General features: G+C 49.8%; 1 protein-coding gene and 1 long non-coding RNA gene across 2 annotated transcripts in view; one reads left to right on the forward strand and one right to left on the reverse strand.

Annotated features, from left to right (window-relative positions):
• Window positions 1-120: 120 nt before the first annotated feature.
• TUBG1 (tubulin gamma 1) lies at window positions 121-4,942 on the forward strand. The gene is made up of 11 exons (XM_002922142.4): window positions 121-273; window positions 594-706; window positions 890-1,057; window positions 2,030-2,098; window positions 2,360-2,439; window positions 2,882-3,008; window positions 3,244-3,330; window positions 3,417-3,566; window positions 3,953-4,105; window positions 4,196-4,357; window positions 4,546-4,942. Exons 1-11 carry the CDS (start codon window positions 225-227, stop codon window positions 4,741-4,743), a joined length of 1,356 nt encoding a protein of 451 aa, XP_002922188.1. The 5' UTR covers window positions 121-224; the 3' UTR covers window positions 4,744-4,942.
• Window positions 4,943-6,970: 2,028 nt separating this feature from the next.
• The window catches only part of LOC109490077, a 28,182-nt gene continuing 16,716 nt past the window's right edge, over window positions 6,971-18,436 (reverse strand). The window contains exon 6 of the long non-coding RNA XR_004619684.1: window positions 6,971-7,263. This is a non-coding gene — a long non-coding RNA (uncharacterized LOC109490077). The remainder of the gene's footprint in view (window positions 7,264-18,436) is intronic.

Consider the following 18,436-nt stretch of genomic DNA (forward strand, 5'->3'; position numbering starts at 1 on the left):
CCCCCGCGCCCCGGCGCAGAGACCGACCCGGAGCTGCGCGCGCGCAGTCTGCTTGACTGAAGCCAAAGGAACAAGGACCCGCCATCGCCAGAACTCAGTTCTCATTGGAGCGGAGAAAGTTCGTGGGAGGAGCAGGTTGTTTGGCGCCTGCGTCGTGCGGCTAGCGGCTAGCGAGCCGTGGCTTGGCTGGCGGGAGCGGCTGCAGCGCCGGTACCTGAGGAGCGATGCCGAGGGAAATCATCACCCTGCAGTTGGGCCAGTGCGGCAATCAGAGTGAGCGAACCTCCGGCCCCTCCACTAGTCAGGTTCCTTAGGTTCTGTGGGATCTCGCTGTGTGATCCTGGACTCCATCTGCCCTTCCCAGAATCGTAGTTTTCCGAAGGCGGGACATGCCTGACCCAGTGTCCAGTTGCCCAGCCTTGAGGGGCTCTCCCTTCCCAGTCGCTGGCATACGGCCCTTTCCTCTGACATGGGAGACTCCCGAGGCTTGACTTCCTATCTTCGGACCTAGGCGCTCAGTCTCACAGCTCCTAATTGGAATCTGCCCAGACCCAGATATCCTCTTTCTCCCCCGTCCGTCCCCCCTCCCCCAGTTGGGTTCGAGTTCTGGAAACAGCTGTGTGCCGAGCATGGTATCAGCCCCGAGGGCATCGTGGAGGAGTTCGCCACCGAGGGCACTGACCGCAAGGACGTCTTTTTCTACCAGGTGCCCCCAGCGACTTGGCCAGGCGGGCTGAGGGAAGGGCAGGGGCCTGCTACCGGGAAACCTGCTGGGCAGAGGAGCCAGGGCGGCTGGCTTGAGGACGGAGGGCAGGCAGGAGCCAGAGTTGGGAGGATGGAGGACTGGGCCTTAGCTGATTGGGCCCCTCTGCTGGACTCCCCTTGACAGGCAGACGATGAGCACTACATCCCCAGGGCAGTGCTGCTGGACCTGGAGCCCCGGGTGATCCACTCCATCCTCAACTCCCCCTATGCCAAGCTCTACAACCCAGAGAACATCTACCTGTCGGAGCATGGAGGAGGAGCTGGCAACAACTGGGCCAGTGGATTCTCGCAGGTTGTTTGCTGTTCCCTGGCAGGACCCACAATTCCCTCCTGGTGTGAGAACAGGTGGTATGACTTGCCAGAGAGAGAAGAAACCAGATCAAGGGTGTATGAGTAGTGCAGAGAGAGAGATGGCTGAGGAGAGTTCTTTTCTCTAAGTCAACTACGTAATATGGTTAAGACTGCACTTGCTAGTGCTGTGTGCCAGGCTGTACTAAGTGCTTTATGTATAACTTATTTAAACGTCCCCAACAGCCGTAGAGGTAGTTATCATAGGTTCACAGACTCTTAACTGCTTTTTCAGATTCCAAAAAGCTCTGAAACCAGATGATTTATAACTTACGTAGTAGCAAAACCGAATCTTGGGCGCCTGGCTGGCTCATTCAGTAGAGGAAGGGACTCTTGATCTCCGGGTTGTGAGTTTGAGCCCCATGTTGGGTGTAGAGATTGTTTAAAAATAAAATCTTTAAAAAAAAACAAAACAAGTCTCAGTGGAGACTGGCTATTTTATAGTTTCTGTCCAACTTGTCATTACTCATGTTTCATTGCACAAATATTAATACGTTTGATTAACATACATCAGACACCCAACTGGCGTTTTATTTAACATACATCATATGTACCATAGTACCTTTCTAGAACGGGAAATATTTGAATCCCAAAACATACCTGACCTCAAGAATTTTAAATAAGGGACTAAGGAGTTGTATTATTACCTTCATTGTACAGATGAGGAAACTGAGTAATCTGCCCAGAGTCGCTTGGTTAAATAAAACTAGAGCTGATACATGACCCCAGGTAGTGTGGATGTAGTGTCTGCTCATAGTGTTTGCTTTACTGCCTTTCAGTGCAAATAAAAAGTAGGGCCACTGTGCGCCAAAAAAGGCCTTTTATGTTCTATAAGGAGAATCCAGGGTGGCTATTCTGAGGTCAGGTCCTTGTCCCATGGTCCTGTCCCACTCTGACACTCCCCGTGTCTGTACAGGGAGAGAAAATCCATGAGGACATTTTCGACATCATAGACCGGGAGGCAGACGGCAGTGACAGTCTAGAGGTGAGTGTCTTAGGAATGCTGGTGGGAGCTCTCATAAGGAAGGCTTGACAACACCCTTTAGAAGCCACCTGTTAGGTATGAAACCTACCCACGTGCCCTTTGCACTGGACAAGCCACCGGGCTTTGCTGCACACAAGGCAGAGTCTCCTAAGCTGTATTGTGTGGAGGAGGGGGCTCGGGAAAATAGGAGTCTAAGAAGTTGTATGATGGGTCCAGTTTGCAATGCAATACCTAGGCACTGACTGCCCCTTCCCCATGCAGGGCTTCGTGCTATGTCACTCTATTGCTGGGGGGACAGGCTCTGGCCTGGGCTCCTACCTCTTAGAACGGCTGAATGACAGGTAAGTCTGTGTTTCATGGGGCTGGAGGACTTAGTTTCCCAAGTAACTGGGAGGCCTTCCAGATACGCCTTCTTATTTGCTAGAACAGTGAAAGAGCCCTTCTATTTGCTCCTCTAGTTAGGAAAGGGAAGTTACAATAGCCAAGAACCTGATCGCATTCTGGGCAGTTGGATCTGGAGCCTAGCATCTAGGCCCTAGATGAAGTGATGAAGGTTCAGGGAGTAGGGCTGGTTTAGAGTTAGAACCCTAGGTCCTAAGATGTGTCTCTGCCATTCCTCCTTTGGGGTTGCAGACTTCCAAAAGTCAAATCTCCCTTCCCTACTGATTCTGCGTCCCACCCCAATTTCCCCATCTAGATTGAGCTGCTCTCTGACTGTCACAAGCCCCATGTTTGCCAAGCCTCCAGTCTCTTACCCTGACCGTCTTCTCGCAACCCCGTCAGGTACCCCAAGAAGCTGGTGCAGACGTACTCAGTGTTTCCCAACCAGGACGAGATGAGCGATGTGGTGGTCCAGCCCTACAACTCACTGCTCACGCTCAAGAGGCTGACCCAGAACGCAGACTGTGTGGTGTGTCCTGGGTTCTGCCATTCTCCACTCGCAGCACCCCTGTCTTCTTTCATCATTTTCCTGCACTTAAAAAGTCCCATTTTGAGCCCTTCTGTGCCTCAGTCCCGTGCCAGTGCCTTTTGGATGGGTCTTTTTGGTCATGAAGCACAAAGGAAATTATGCTTCAGAGCCCAGGGTCAGGCAGAGCTCCTGTTCTTTTTCTCCCCATAAATTTGTCACCTTCTGTCCCCCCCAGGTGGTGCTGGACAACACAGCCCTGAACCGGATCGCCACAGACCGCCTGCACATCCAGAACCCGTCCTTCTCCCAGATCAACCAGCTGGTGAGCCCCCACTCCTGGACTCTCTGGGCTGGAAACCCTACCCCTCCCTGGGGCCAAGGCCCATGACACGGCGCTCCTGTCCCCAGGTGTCCACCATCATGTCAGCCAGCACCACCACCCTGCGCTACCCCGGCTACATGAACAACGACCTCATCGGCCTCATCGCCTCGCTCATTCCCACCCCTCGACTCCACTTCCTCATGACGGGCTACACCCCGCTCACCACGGACCAGTCGGTAGGAGCAGCCCCAGCAGGCCCTGCCCTAGCCTTTCTCTCCTCCTGCTGCCCCAGGAGCTGCCCTTTGCGGCCCCCAGAGGCTCTGTGCTCAGGGACTGGCACAGACTGTCCGACTCCGCGCTGCCCTGCTCTCCTCTCCCCTCTGCCTCTGGCTCCCCGCAGGGCCCGCAGGCTCTGGGGGGGCTGCTGACGCTCCTGCACAGGGGTAGGAGCTTGCTGAGCAGAGGAGGGCCGAGGTTCATGGTCCCACAGCAGAGGCTCAGTGTAGACCTGAATCTCGAGACACCGCCCCAAGAGACCACACTGGCCCGAGTCTGATGGGGCTCAGGCATCAGACTGTGCCCTGAGTGCCGGCCTGGGCCCTGTGGCCCGCTGTCCCCTCAGGTGGCCAGCGTGAGGAAGACCACGGTCCTGGACGTCATGAGGCGGCTGCTGCAGCCCAAGAACGTGATGGTGTCCACAGGCCGGGACCGCCAGACCAACCACTGCTACATCGCCATCCTCAACATCATCCAGGGGGAGGTGGACCCCACCCAGGTAGGTGAGGCCCCTTCGTGCCACCCCCGGAACCCACAGGGGTAGAGGAGAGGCTACCACCACCACTGTTGCGTGCACCCCTCCCCCCAGGTCCACAAGAGTCTGCAGAGGATCCGGGAACGGAAGCTGGCCAACTTCATCCCCTGGGGCCCTGCCAGCATCCAGGTGGCCCTGTCGAGGAAGTCTCCCTACCTGCCTTCAGCGCACCGGGTCAGTGGGCTCATGATGGCCAACCACACCAGCATCTCCTCGGTGAGGCTCACTGTTCGCACCTGTCCTCCCATACTTGCTTCCCTGGTTGGGTCTCACCTCTCTGCATCCCTGCTGCCCCTGCTTCTGACTCTCCTAATGTGTGGAATGCCCACGCTTGGTTCCCCGGTTCTCTGGGCCATACTGCTGCTCCGAGTTCTTTGTGACCCCTGCTTTCTGCACACACCAAGCTCTTCGAGCGGACCTGTCGCCAGTACGACAAGTTGCGGAAGCGGGAGGCCTTCCTGGAGCAGTTCCGCAAGGAGGACATCTTCAAGGAGAACTTCGATGAGCTGGACACGTCCAGGGAGGTTGTGCAGCAGCTCATTGACGAGTACCACGCAGCCACGCGGCCAGACTACATCTCCTGGGGTGCCCAGGAGCAGTGAGGACCCCAGGACGGGTATCTCATCTGCCTTACTGGTTGGCCCAGGCCCTGCCTGACTGACCACCCCCTCAGAGAACCGATCAGGGACCTCACATATCTCTTCCTCATAAATACATGTTCATGTACTCTTTATTGGCCTGGGGGTAGGCTTATGTCTCCTCTTAGGGGACTATTTATGTTTAATAAAGCATTAGACATAATAAATCAAGTCACTGGTCTCTTAAAGCTTGTAGATGTGGAGAAGGGGGATGCCTGTTCTCTCTCCATCACAATGAAAGGGTCTTCCCCGACTTCCAGCCTCTTCAACTCTGAGCAAATGCCTCCCCTAGCTTTTCCTTCTCCTTCCTCATTTTGGAGAACATGGGTCGGGTCCACTCATGTGAGACATGTCTTTCCAGGGTAAAAAGGCCAACAGATATAACCTTACTCTCTCCTGACATTCTGGGTCCCAGGTACCCCCCCCCAGTCAGGTGACCATTCCACCAGTTTCATGTTCCCACATCAGAGTGTCCTGTTAATCATCACAGCAGCAGGCCTGCAGCCACCATCCCCACCACCAGGCCCTGGGCAAGCAATAGAGTTCGTCCAAGTGCCTTCAATCCTATAAGCAGGGTATGTCAGCCAGTCCAAGAAAGCCACTGGTCAGGCAACGAGTCCAGGACAACCAGCTCAGGAGACCAAATCCAAAGCCTAGACCATAAGCAGGCCCTAAAGTGGGTCCATAGCTAAGGCTCCATAATTCTGTGTACAGGTGATCTCCAGTTTAAAGGGCCAGTGCTCTCCACTTCGGGGGGAAGATTGCAAGGAAGTAGTAAATATGTAGTGACCTAAATTTTCAGGATCACAAGGGCAAACAAAGTAGGTTGTCCCTAGATCATGGTGGATTGTCAGGGCCCCTCTTAGGCCCTTATGCACCCTAAAGGTGAGGTTTGGGTGACAATAGCAAACATGTATGTGGCCACTATCCTAGGTACTTCACATTATTTTGTTCAATTCTACAAAGTGATGGATGTTATTAATCCCATTTTATAAATGAGGAAGAGTACCCAGGAACTTTGGGCAAGTTACGATTTTTTCCTCCTGGTTCATTGTTGATCTGAGGACATCTTTTTCCCTTCATGGACCTACTTATCTTTAATAAAGCTTTGAATATGAACAGTGAGAAACATTTAGACCAGACCCTTATGAACAAAAGGGACAGCCGGGCAGAGAACAGGCAGTCAGAGGCCAGGCCCTGGGCTGTCTGAGGGGTGGCAGGGAGGCCATTAGCCTGTCACCACCACAGGCAAAGCTTGAACTTGTCACCTTCACTTGCCAGGGCCCGCAGGAGGCTGACTCAGGAGAGCCAGACTGGTTGATGTCAACCAGCCGCCTGTCGTCTAGGTACCGAGGGTGACTTCAGGGGAAACCAGCGTGTACCTGGTGCCTTCTCGGCTCCACCTCTGGCCCCTGCACCACTGGGCACCTTGCCCAGCTCCTCTCCCCTTACCGCCTCTGCCCCTGATGACCAACCTTTCATCACCTGGGGTATCTGCTGGAGTGACTGGTGCTGAGTGGGGGTCATGAGAGCCGGCAGATGTGGCCACAAACCCAGGGCCTTCCTCGGCCAGACCCAGTTAAAGGGTGTGGAGCCCCAGGGGGAGGAAGCAGCAGGTAGTCCAGAGTAAAACTTGTGTGTGGTTAGTACTCCAGTCATCAACCCCAGGCTGGATCTGCAAAGATGCCTCCTTTTCCCCACTGCGAGGGCCAGGCCAGGCGCTACAAGCACAGACACACACCTCCGGGCCAGCTTCAAAGCCAGGCCCTTCCCCCCAAGGCTATTTCCAGATCATCCATCACCCCCCATCCCCCGCCAGCGCAGCGCCTCCCAGTTATTGGTGAGTGGCAAACCCCCAAGCATGTCAACTAGAGGGCAGCAAGGAGGCCAGGTGGAAAGGGAGGAGGGCCTCTGGGAATCAGGGCAGCAAGTGGTGCTGGTGGTGAAAACTGTGGTCTGAGAGCCTGCAAGCCATTGAAGTCACTGCCCCGGGGAGATGAGAGGCGAGGGTGGCTGCCGAGAGAGACGGCTCACGCCCAGGACAGGCACCTCTCCAACTAAACAAATAAGAGAAAATCAGCCATTTCAGGGTACTATACCCAGAACCCCCGTGTGATGTGACCCAGGGACAAAGAGCTAGTATCAGGAAGCACTTTATGGTAGAAATAGAGTGCTATAAGCCAATCTGGAACTCGGGATTGTCCCTTTGGAAAGTGTACCAGGATGAGGCGAACAGGGGACGAGCACCAGGGTGGGTCGGAAGCTCACGGTCAGTGCAGACCCCGGACAGGGGTGGTGAGTCAGTCCGCTCAGCCTCATCCGGGGTCTCCGCTGGTCACCCACGTGCTCCATCTCCCGAGAAAGGGGCTCTCCCGTGGAGAGTCAACTCAAATCCAACATCAGTATACCTTCCAGGAAGGCCCACCTCCACCATTTGCTCACTTTCCATTCCTCTTGCGTATGCGAAGCAGGTAAGGGGCTGCCCTACGAAAGTAACGGGAACATTTTAAACTGATGTTCTGGTTTTCTAATCCATCATTTCTAAAGTTTTAATGAAATGCCCTAGGGCCTGATCGCAGCCGTGTGAATTGGTAAAATCAAGTTTTTTGCAAAGCTGCAGGCTCTTGTCAATCAAGGTCCGACACCCCTGTGAGACCCAGCTGGAAACGCCCTCCTCGTATCTCTGGCATTGCTAGAGTACTGACACTGGCCATGGACTCCAGAGGTAGGCATTTCGTCCCTCCAACCCCGAAATCCGTATGAACTATGAATAGGGTGACCCGGTCATCCTGGTTTTAGCACCGAAAGCTCCAAGAGGCTCAAGAACCCCTCAGACTTGGCTTTAACTAAATTTCCCACATTCCCTCAGTCCTGAGAAAACTGGGATCGTTGGTCACCCAAATGAAGGAACGCCACCAAGAACGATGAGAAAATCTTGAAGCATTATCTATGAATGATCGGGGCTGGATTAAGTTCTCGTAGACAGTTGTTCATTTTGTTCATTAATTAGGCAAACATTCATTAAAAATAGAGACCAAATTGCCCATCAAGCTTCACAATGAACCCTACCTAAGGGGTTTTTCGATTTTATTAGGGGTAGGGAATATAATATATAATATAATTAATTTAAATGAAACAAGTAAAATATATTAATATAATTTTTGCACATGATCATATATTTTATTATTCTGCTTTTTTAAAAAACTACATAAACTGCCTACCCAACATGGGGCTTAAACTCATGACCCTGAGATCAAGAGTCTTATGCCCTACCGAGGTGCCCCCGTCATTCTGCTTCCTTAGTTAAATATCTCAAAATATAAGCTGTAAAATTTTAAGGGCTATAGGTAAAATATTATACAAAATAATATTGAAATCATTATTGAGCATTTAATATACACCAAGTACTATTCTAAGCACTTTACATACATGAGCTCATTTAATTTTGACAACAACTGCATAGACAGGTACTGCCTGACCCAGATTTTTACAAACAAGGACACTGAAGGTCAGGGTCACACAGCCCCCGATGGTCTCTCCTGTCCTGGAAAGAGAAAACCTAGGAAGTGATGCATTAGCTGCCACATATATGGTGGGCTGTCAACTGCGGGAGGGAAGGGCCTCTACTGTGACCGTCAGAGAGCAGAATGCGGGTGGTGGAGGGAACTACGAAGGGGCAGGTTGCAGCTCTGTGGCAGGAAGAGTATCCACACGGTTGCTGCTGTCTTCAGGTGGAATGAGCGGCCACATGGACTATGAGTCCTCCTTCACCAAACCCCGTCAAGCAAATTCTGCATGACAACTAGCCTGGAACAGTCAAGTCCTAGGAGATGGATGAGGTGACCTTAGTGTGCCTTCCAGCCTTAAGGATTTAGGAATTTCTTGGAAACCAATTTCATTTATAATAAAGTATATTCATTTTTTATTTGTATTTATATTAATTTTTTGAGGCTCCACACCCAGTGTGGAGCCCAACGCAGGGCTTGAACTCATGACCCTGAGATCAGGACCTGAGCTGAGATCAAGAGTCGGACACACTCAACCGACGGAGCCATCCAGGCACCCCATGAGTTCATTTTTTTAATTTTTATTTTAATTTTATTTTTTTAAAGATTTTATTTATTTATTTAACAGAGAGAGAGAGACAGCCAGCGAGAGAGGGAACACAAGCAGGGGGAGTGGGAGAGGAAGAAGCAGCCTCCCAGCGGAGGAGCCTGATGTGGGGCTGGCTCCCAGGACTCTGGGTTCACGCCCTGAGCCGAAGGCAGACGCTTAACGACTGAGCCACCCAGGCGCCCCATAAAACAAATATATTAAGGCCTACTGTGTGCCTGAACCCTTTCCAGGAACTGGGGATCCCTAGGTGTGTAAGCGAACGTCCTGACTGTCAAGAAAGTCACAGCCCGACTGGGGCGCCTGGGTGGCACAGCGGTTAAGCATCTGCCTTTGGCTCAGGGCGTGATCCCGGCATTACGGGATCGAGCCCCACATCAGGCTCCTCCTCTATAAGCCTGCTTCTTCCTCTCCCACTCCCCCTGCTTGTGCTCCCTCTCTCACTGGCTGTCTCTATCTCTGTCGAATAAATAAATAAAATCTTAAAAAAAAAAAAATTCACAGCCCAAGACACCTACACAGCAAAGTGACAGTTAAGGTGATAAGCACACAGCGGCAGGGTCACACAGTGTGTGCTCAGTAAATATTTACCGAGTGTTAGCAAGAATGAAAGGCTTCAGGAGGCCAGTGTGGGAGTCACACAGAGGAACAATCATTTGACAGGGTCTTGAATTCTCAGGGAAGCTTTCCAAGGGGAGACATAAGGGAAGGAAGCGGGGCTAGCCTGTGCTAAGGCCCTTGCTGGCAGGGAAGCGTGAGATGGCCTTTACTTCTCTTCTGAGGCTCAACCACCCCCTTCCTGTCAGTTGGGGCGGGGAAGCTCACACCGGGCAAATGGCAAACGGGCAAACAAGGCCACCAGAGCCCACCTGGGGCTGAGGGAAGGCCAACCGCTGAGCAAAGAGGTTATGGCCCAACCCAGGTATGACGGAAGGCTTCCCAGAGAGAAACCAACGGGGCCTTGTGTGCAGGGGAGCCGTTAATGTGTTGACATCCAGAGGGAAAAGCATGGTAGGCAAAGGGAAAAGAACCTGAGGGGACTGGGAGGCCTAGAAACAAAACAGTGGGTTCTGGAAACTGCAAAGGCCCAAAAGGTGCATTTGAAGGAGCCGCAGGAGACAAGGTCAGGTTGATATTCCAAGAGCAGACAGGTCATGCAGGGCCTTTTATGCCATGTAGAGTTTGGACTTTATTCTCCGAGCAAAGGGGAACCCCTGAAGGCCAGCTGGGAAGCTTCAGCCACCAGCCTGCCCTTTCTGGACTTTTCACCCAAAATAACACCGCACCCCTGCCTCCACCCCCTGCTCTCTATTCCCTCCTGTTCCCTAACTCTTTCTGCAAACTGATATTTGGCAGAATCTGGTATCAGAACTCTAGCCTACGTCTTGCAGCTCCTTCCTAAAAGTGGATTCTTAGACGCCGCTGCCCACGCCGGGGGGCCCACTCTTAATTTTGTTCTCAGGCACCGTGGCCTGCCCTGCCCTGCCCTGAGCTGCCCCAGACCAGCTCTGCTCAGCAGACTGCCCCACTTTCTTCCCTCCCCCAAAGCCCTCCCAGATCATTCCTGACCGGCACACCCGGGGCCTCCCGCCACGGTCAACCACAACAATCCCCTTTCTGTCTACAGTCCACCACATGCATAATTTCATGTGATTTTGTTAGTCTTATCATTGTATTTTTGTTATGTAATTTCCTTTTCTAATACTCTCAAATATAACTCCATATGTTCTATAGAATGTTCAGGCATTCTGGCAAGAATTAAGTTCCAACAAATAATAGATTTTAAAATATGTACCCTCAAAAACAATTTTTAAGGGGCACCTGGGTGGCTCAGTTAAGCGGCTGCCTTTGCATCAGGTCATGATCCCAGGGCCCTGGGATCAACCCCAGCCAGATTTCCTGCTCAGCAGGGAGTCTGCTTCTCTCTCTCCCCTGCCCTTTCTCCATCTCCCCCCCACTCATGGTCTCAATTGCTCGCGCGCTCTCTCTCTCTCTCAAATAAAATCTGAAAATTTAAAAAATTATTTTTTTAATGATTTTATTTATTCATTTGAGACAGAGAGAGACAGAGGGGGGAGGGAGAGGCAGAGGGAGAAGCAGACTCCCTGCTGAGCTGGGAGCCTGAAATGGAGCTTGATCCCAGGACCTGGAGATGGTGACCTGAACTGCAGGCAGACGCTTAACCAACTGAACCACCCTCAGCCTGCCTTTAAAGTGAACCTGGGATAGTGTAAAAGGACATTGTTCCTGTTATATATTGCTGCATAAAATTCACTGCAGAACATAGAGACATAAAACACTGATTTACTATTTCTCTTGATTGTGTGCACTGATCAGGCAATTCTTCTGTGGGTCTCTTCTGGCTCACTGGGCCACTGCAGATGGCTGGAACAGATGGAAAGTCCAAGTTGGCTTCATTCACATGTCTGGCAATTGGTGCTGGGTAGGAAGCCTCAGCTCTCCTTCTCATAACCTCCCAACCTCCAGCAGACAAGACCCGCTTCCTTGCATAGTGGTCCAGGATGGTGTTCTAAGAGGACGAACCCCAGGGCGCAAACACTACCCTCCTGTGCTTGTGTCATGCCTGTTGGCCAAGGCACGCTTTATGGTCAAGCCCAGAGTCAATTCTGGGCGGAGCTACACAAGGGCATGAATACTGGGAAGCAGAATTCATTAGGGGCCCTTGGGGCAACAATCCACCACGGATATAAAGGCTTGCCCTTTTATAAGAATTTAAACATGGTTGAAACAAAATATTGCTTTGGGTTCAATGGTAAGGTTAAGTCAGTCAGTCATAAGGCAATTTCACGTCTGTGTATAACTCTGATTCCCCTGTAGCTAACTTAACAGCTAGGGCCTCGTAAGTGAGTTTCATAATCTCTTACATAAGCAATTAGATGCTACATTCAGTTATACATCATTGCTTGAATTTCATAAACCTATTTCTATAGGTAAAAAACAACAAAGAACTTCTGTTTTCTTAACATCCTCCATCATAATCATATTCTTTATTCCTAAAAAAGAGTTATTACTTAAAAACAAGTATTTGTGAAAAGTCTAATTCCCAAAAGTTATACACGACACCAACTTTCACCTCAGAACCAAATTTCTGCAAATACGGGAAATACAAAGATGGATAGGTTTAAAATTTTTTTAATGAACACATTTCTTTGTTTCCTCAAAGCGCTTCAGCAAATAAAACTTAAGATCTCCTGGGAATTTGGGGGATGCAATGTTTCAGCTGATCTTGAGACTAGAGTAGTTCCTCAGACACCTGCCGGGACGCGTGCTCCCTCACCTGGAAGATGCTCCCTCCAGAAGAGCTGGTCCCTGTCCAGTTCTGCATCACACCTCAACCTGGCTCCCTTCACTCCAGCCACGTTGGGCGTCCCCCAGGTCCTTCAACCACTCACACTCTGACTTCCCAGCCCTCTCCACGTGTCTTCTTCTCTGGGGTCTCTCCTCCTCACTCCACTTCCTTCATCTGGCTGCCCCTTACTCATCCTCCAGATCACTTACATGTAACTTCCAGGGAAGATTTCTGGTTTCTCCATAGATGTTCCACCAGCACCCTCTATTTTCTTTGCCATAAATGTCACCACACTTTATTATTTTATGGTTTTGGTTTTGTTTTTTCTCCCTGAGGGCAAGGACTGACCTATTCATCACCATATCTCTAGTGTCTGATACATGGTGGAAATGCAGAAACATCCCTCAAAAGAATATAAATACCAAGCAGAAAGAAAATGATAAACAGCGCGTTCTGGATAGCCAAGTTCACATACTCGAGATTAGGTACTTTACCCATAGGGGAGCCTGTCGAGTCTTGACTCACAGTCTACTCACTCTTATCATTTTTTTTTATTTTTAAAGATATGTATTTATTTACTTGAGAGAGTGAGTGAGAGCACGAGTGGTGGGAGGGGCCGAGGGAGAGGGACAAGCCACTCCCTGCTGAGCAGGGAGCCTAATGCGGGGCTTAACTGGGGGCTCTACTGGGCGCTGGATCCCAGGATGCCGGATCACAACCTGAGCCAAAGGCAGACACTCAACCAACTGATGCACCCAGGTGCCCTACTCACTCTTATTTCAAAGAAAATTCTAACCTATTTAGATGTATGAATTCTTAGACTGACACAAATTTGCAAGGAGAAAGGAGAGGGGTACTAGGGACTTTTTTTTAAGAGTTCTTTTTTTTTTTTTAAGATTTTATTTATTTATTTCAGAGAGAGAGAAAGAGAGCTCAAGCAGGAAGGAGGGGAAGAGGGAGAGGGAGAGGGAGAAGCAGACGCCCTGCCAAGCAGGGAGCCCAATGCAGGGCTCGATGCAGGGCTCAATCCCAGGATCCCAAGATCATGACCCGAGCCAAAGGCAGATGCTTAACCAACTGAGCCACCCAGGTGCCCCTAGGGGTACTAGAGACTTTAAAGTAAAAGATGTTAGGACCCAGGCTATCACCCCAACAAGGAGAAAAGAGAGAAAAATGACAAAAAGCCATAAGGAAGGGACCATCTGGCTTAAGGGTGAACACATCTCCAAAGGAGTCTGTGGGCAGCTTAGCCAGAAGCAAAGGCTCCCTCCTTTGCTTCATGCCCATGCCTCGAGTCAACAAGAAAAGATTGAATTTCATTCAGTATATTCCACTGAAGAAAAGAGAGGAGTAAAGAATACATTTTACAAATATTCCTACCAAAAATAATTTTTAAAGTTTTTTTTTTAAAGATTTTATTTTTAAGTAAACTCTACACCTGATGTGGGACTCGAACTCACAATCCTGAAATATCAAAAGTCACATGCCCTACCAACCAAGCCAGCCAGGCTCCCCCTAAATAACTTTTAAATATTTTAAGTTATGGGACCTAGAGAGATAAGCCTGGTTTTCTGGGAAATTCACTTATCTATGTGGAAAATCTTTTTTTTTTCCTGATAAAATGTAACAATGGCTGAAAACAACAGTAAAACAGTGAGGGGCTACTGCTTTTCCCCTGGAAGATGCAGTGAACTTCCTCAGGGATACCTGCACTCTGTTCCTGCTCTCCTAGTAATTACCCCCCCCCATATTCCAACTAATCGCTCACCTCCCTGTCTTCCCCAAAGGCCAACGCATTTCTTGGGGGCTGGGACAGCGTCTGTGATCTCTGTATCCCTGATAACTACCACAGGTCCTAGGACGTTGGAGCTGTGCAAAAAACATTTGTCGGACAAATGAGAGAATGATGTCAAGGTCATTGCCTCTCTTCCCTGCCTCTCCTTTAACAAGAAGACATTAAAAGACCCACCGCATATGGGACAGCTGGCTGGCTCAGTCTTGATCTTGGGACGGTAAGTTCAAGACCCAGGTCAGGTGTAGAGATTACTTAATAACAAAATCTTAAAAAATAAATAAAATAAATAAAAGACTCACCACACAATAGGATCATAGGGTACCCCAGGGTAAATTCGTGTGTTCGCCACATTGGCCTATAGGTCAGGAATATTGTGACTTTAACCCTAGGCAGTTTCCAAAGAGAGGGGAAAGGTGGGGGGTGGGGGAAGAGAGGTCATTTCTGCACCTTTAGAAATGAATTTTTTCAATTCCTTTCATGCATGACATAGGAAAAGATATCCCAAGATTCTTACACAGAGTAGCTATGGTGTCAAGGAACCAAATGGCGCGATGTTGCTGAATTTCTGATATCTGATCCTTTGGAAATATTCCCAACGGATACATTACACAATATCCCATTAGCACCTGAATGGAAACAAACTAGTGACAACGAGTATCTTACTTCCTATAATATCCAGTAATCGTCCTGAATCATGAACTGGATCTGTAGACAGCGGCACGGGCACACAGACTCAGCGGAAGGCAGGCCAGTGTCAAGGCCAGACCTGCAGAGTGAGCTGGGACAGGGGAGCGGTCAGAACCCACACAGCTGGAAGGTCATCCACGGGGTAAGGCTAAGTTGCCAACTGGATGTGTTCCTCTAAATCCACCTTGTGGTAGCTTGTCTTGGTCCAGGCGCACAGCCACGGTCAAAAGACGGCCGGGAGGAGGTGGTAAGAGTGAGAGAGAGCCTCAGGGGACCCCCAAACTATAGCTGGGCCAACGAGAAAAACACTGGGCCAGACACCCCCAAATCTTGCTCAAGGCTTGAAAACAATCCCTCTTCCTTTCCCTAACCTGCACTTCTCTCTGAGGACTCCCGCTCCCGCGACGGGCCATCCTTGCTTAGGATTCCTGAACCTGGAGGGTACTGCTCCCCAAAACCTTCCCTCACCCAGTTAGATTCTGGTTCTGGAAAAGGCACTATTCTGAGTATCCTGAAGGCCCAGACCCTAAGGATGGAAATGAGTCACAGAGAGCACTGGCTTAGAGGGATGGTATGAAAAAATACCAGGTTCCCTGAGGTTCATGAAAAGGATGAGTGGAGACGAACATAATACTGTTAGGGGCCTGTGAAGGCCAGACTACTACCTCTGCTTCTAGAACACAACCATAAACAATACAGTGAAGGGGGCCCCCCCCCAGAGCCAGGGAACAACCTTAACCGAAGCCTCATGTAGCCCCTGGAAATCCTTGCGACCTGGCCCTCTTATGGACTGTAAACCAAATCAGTCCTAAGAGCACGATAAAATCCATCTGCTTTGGTGTCCAGTTGTGTTCCAGGATCTCCCCACAGTGACTGGTCTATTCCAACCAGCGGTGTTCCTTTGGACACATAGCATTCATTTCTCTGTAGGCATCGCAGGTGTCCCCTGCTCATTCAGCAGGTTTCTGACCACCACCTCTAACCCATGTGTGTGGATATGCCTCCGGATAACTACTGTTGTCGGGCGATACAAGAGCGGTTAATCCACAGGCCCTGAGCCAAACTGATTATTACTGCACTGTCATACTCCATTCATTTATATCCCTCCCATGTGAACAAGGGCCCTATAAATACATGCAATGGTTCTTAACCTTTGCTGACTCGTGGATCTCTTTGGGAATCTGCTATGAACCTCCCCAGAAAAAACAGACATATGGATTTGAAAACAATTTCACAGAATTCTTTTTTTTTTTTAAAGATTTTATTTATTTATTCTACAGAGATAGAGACAGCCAGCGAGAGAGGGAACACAAGCAGGGGGAGTGGGAGAGGAAGAAGCAGGCTCATAGCAGAAGAGCCTGATGTGGGGCTCGATCCCATAACGCCAGGATCACGCCCTGAGCCGAAGGCAGCCGCTTAACCGCTGTGCCACCCAGGCGCCCCTATTTCACAGAATTCTTGACTCATAAAGCCCATCCTTCAGACCCCAAGCCAATGCTAACAATTCCCAATGGCAAGAAATAATGACATTTCTAAAGAGAGGTAGTCAGAAGGGTGAAAGCTTCAACTTAATTCTGCCCTACTTGTTTCCCAAAGGCATAAAGGCCTGCAAAGGATGTGGGAACACTAGTTAGTCAACCTCATCTGTGAAGTCCGGCCAGGTGCTGTCCTCACCTGTCCACCTAGCTGAGGCAGCAGCTCCTGTCTGAGACTGACACAGGCCTCTCCCTTGCCCACCCCAATACACTCCCCTCTGAGTCTAGCCCAGGCCTTACACACGTTTCCCTATGGCCATCCAGGCAAGCGGGGTCACTCTGATGCTGATGTTACCTAGGAATAGTGGATGAGAAGGACCTCTACTGGGTCTGCTGGGCTACACCTTCTCTACACTTCCTTCTTCTCCCTTCATCTCTCTCTCTCACACACATGAACACACACACTCCAGCCATCACTCAGAAGAGCCAGAGTCAGCATCTTGAGGGCTCCCTGTAGCAGATCTCCCAGAGCGCACCTTCAGGCTGGACTCTGCCGAATTTAATGGTGACTGCCACCCAGCCACTGGCCAGATTACATTTTCTGGGTCACTGTGACCTCCTCAAAGGCCAGGCATTCTCATCTGATATCTCGTCTGATACTCCAACCCTCTCTGCTTCAAAAATAACAACAACAACAACCAAACAGCCTTGATCTTAGCTCAAAACTAAATGTTCATCACACACACACACACACACACACACACAGGGTTGCCACCAGCCTTCCCCAACCTCTGCCAAAAATGATTACATATTTCTAACAAGGACTGACTGTGAATATAAACAAGGGTCTGTGGACTCCAGGGATAGGAAGAGGTCTCCCTGCCCTTCCATAGACTGGGGACTTCCCCCATTCTAGCCTTTCTCCCAAACATGGGAAAGACAACCAAGGTGGCTTCTTCCTCACCACAAACATGTATCCATTACTCTAACTGAGAGAGTGTTAGCAAGAAAAGCAACATTCTAAGGTACCAAAAACACCTCTTGAGATGGACCCCAGAGTCAACTCTTGATGCTGTGGACTATCCCATGAATTTCCACTTCTGTGAATAACCAGTCACTCCAGAATTTTATTCCAAGATCCAGTCCAATTCCGGTCTCTCACTCTGTGCTTTCAAGTAATGCAATGTAATTAAGGTGTTATCACAACCTACTTCTCAGAACATTACTAACTAGACTTGTGATCTTAGGCAGGTCACTTCCTGTCCCTGGGCCTAGGTTTCATCATTCATTCACTCCACAAATATTTATTGAGAAGCTAGTAAGTTCCAGGCACTGTGCTAAGTGCTGAAGAATGTCTCCCTACATTGTCTATGTGTTGATGTAAATGACTCCTCACTTGCTGCATGATCAGGGCAATGACGGAGGCTGGACAAGGTACGAGAGGAAAACTGGGACAGGAGCACCTGTGTCTGATTAGGGGCATGGGGGTTTGTAAAAATAAGGGAGCTAGACTTCTTTTTTTTTTTTTTAAAGATTTTATTTATATATTTGACAGAGAAAGAGACAGCCAGCGAGAGAGGGAACACAAGCAGGGGGAGTGGGAGAGGAAGAAGCAGGCTCCTAGCAGAGGAGCCTGATGTGGGGCTCAATCCCATAACGCTGGGATCACACCCTGAGCCAAAGGCAGACGCCTAACTGCTGTGCCACCCAGGCGCCCCACGGGAGCTAGACTTCTTAATCAAAGAGTCTGTTATTCTAAGATCGTGCTGCATTCCAAAAGGACACAGAAGCCATTTGGATATTCCGCGCCAGGGCTATGTGAGCAACCCCAGCCCTCCACTAGTGCAGATAAGGAGTTCGCCATTGGCACTTTACCACCTGGCACTAACACCTCTCTTTCAGAGCGAATAGGAGCCAGATTCTCTTTATCAGACTTTTGCACGATCCAATTCTAATGATCACCTAGGAGTGTAAATGATACTTGGTCAAGTCAAGTCCCTTCCAATTCAAAAGTCAGCAAAGACATCAGGTATACCTGAGCCACACATACGCTTCACTGCGTGATGAAACAAACACGTCATTTGGGAAGGGAAAATCCAAACCCAGACACACATAGAATGAACCCTTCATAAGGTTTTCTTTCGAACAAAGCCAGAAATAAAACCTCTTGATCTCTCTTTTTTTTTTTTTTAAAGATTTTATTTATTTATTTGACAGAGATAGAGACAGCCAGCGAGAGAGGGAACACAAGCAGGGGGAGTGGGAGAGGAAGAAGCA

The sequence above is a fragment of the Ailuropoda melanoleuca genome, chromosome 13, assembly GCF_002007445.2.
Source record: "Ailuropoda melanoleuca isolate Jingjing chromosome 13, ASM200744v2, whole genome shotgun sequence".
Lineage (NCBI taxonomy): Eukaryota > Metazoa > Chordata > Mammalia > Carnivora > Ursidae > Ailuropoda > Ailuropoda melanoleuca.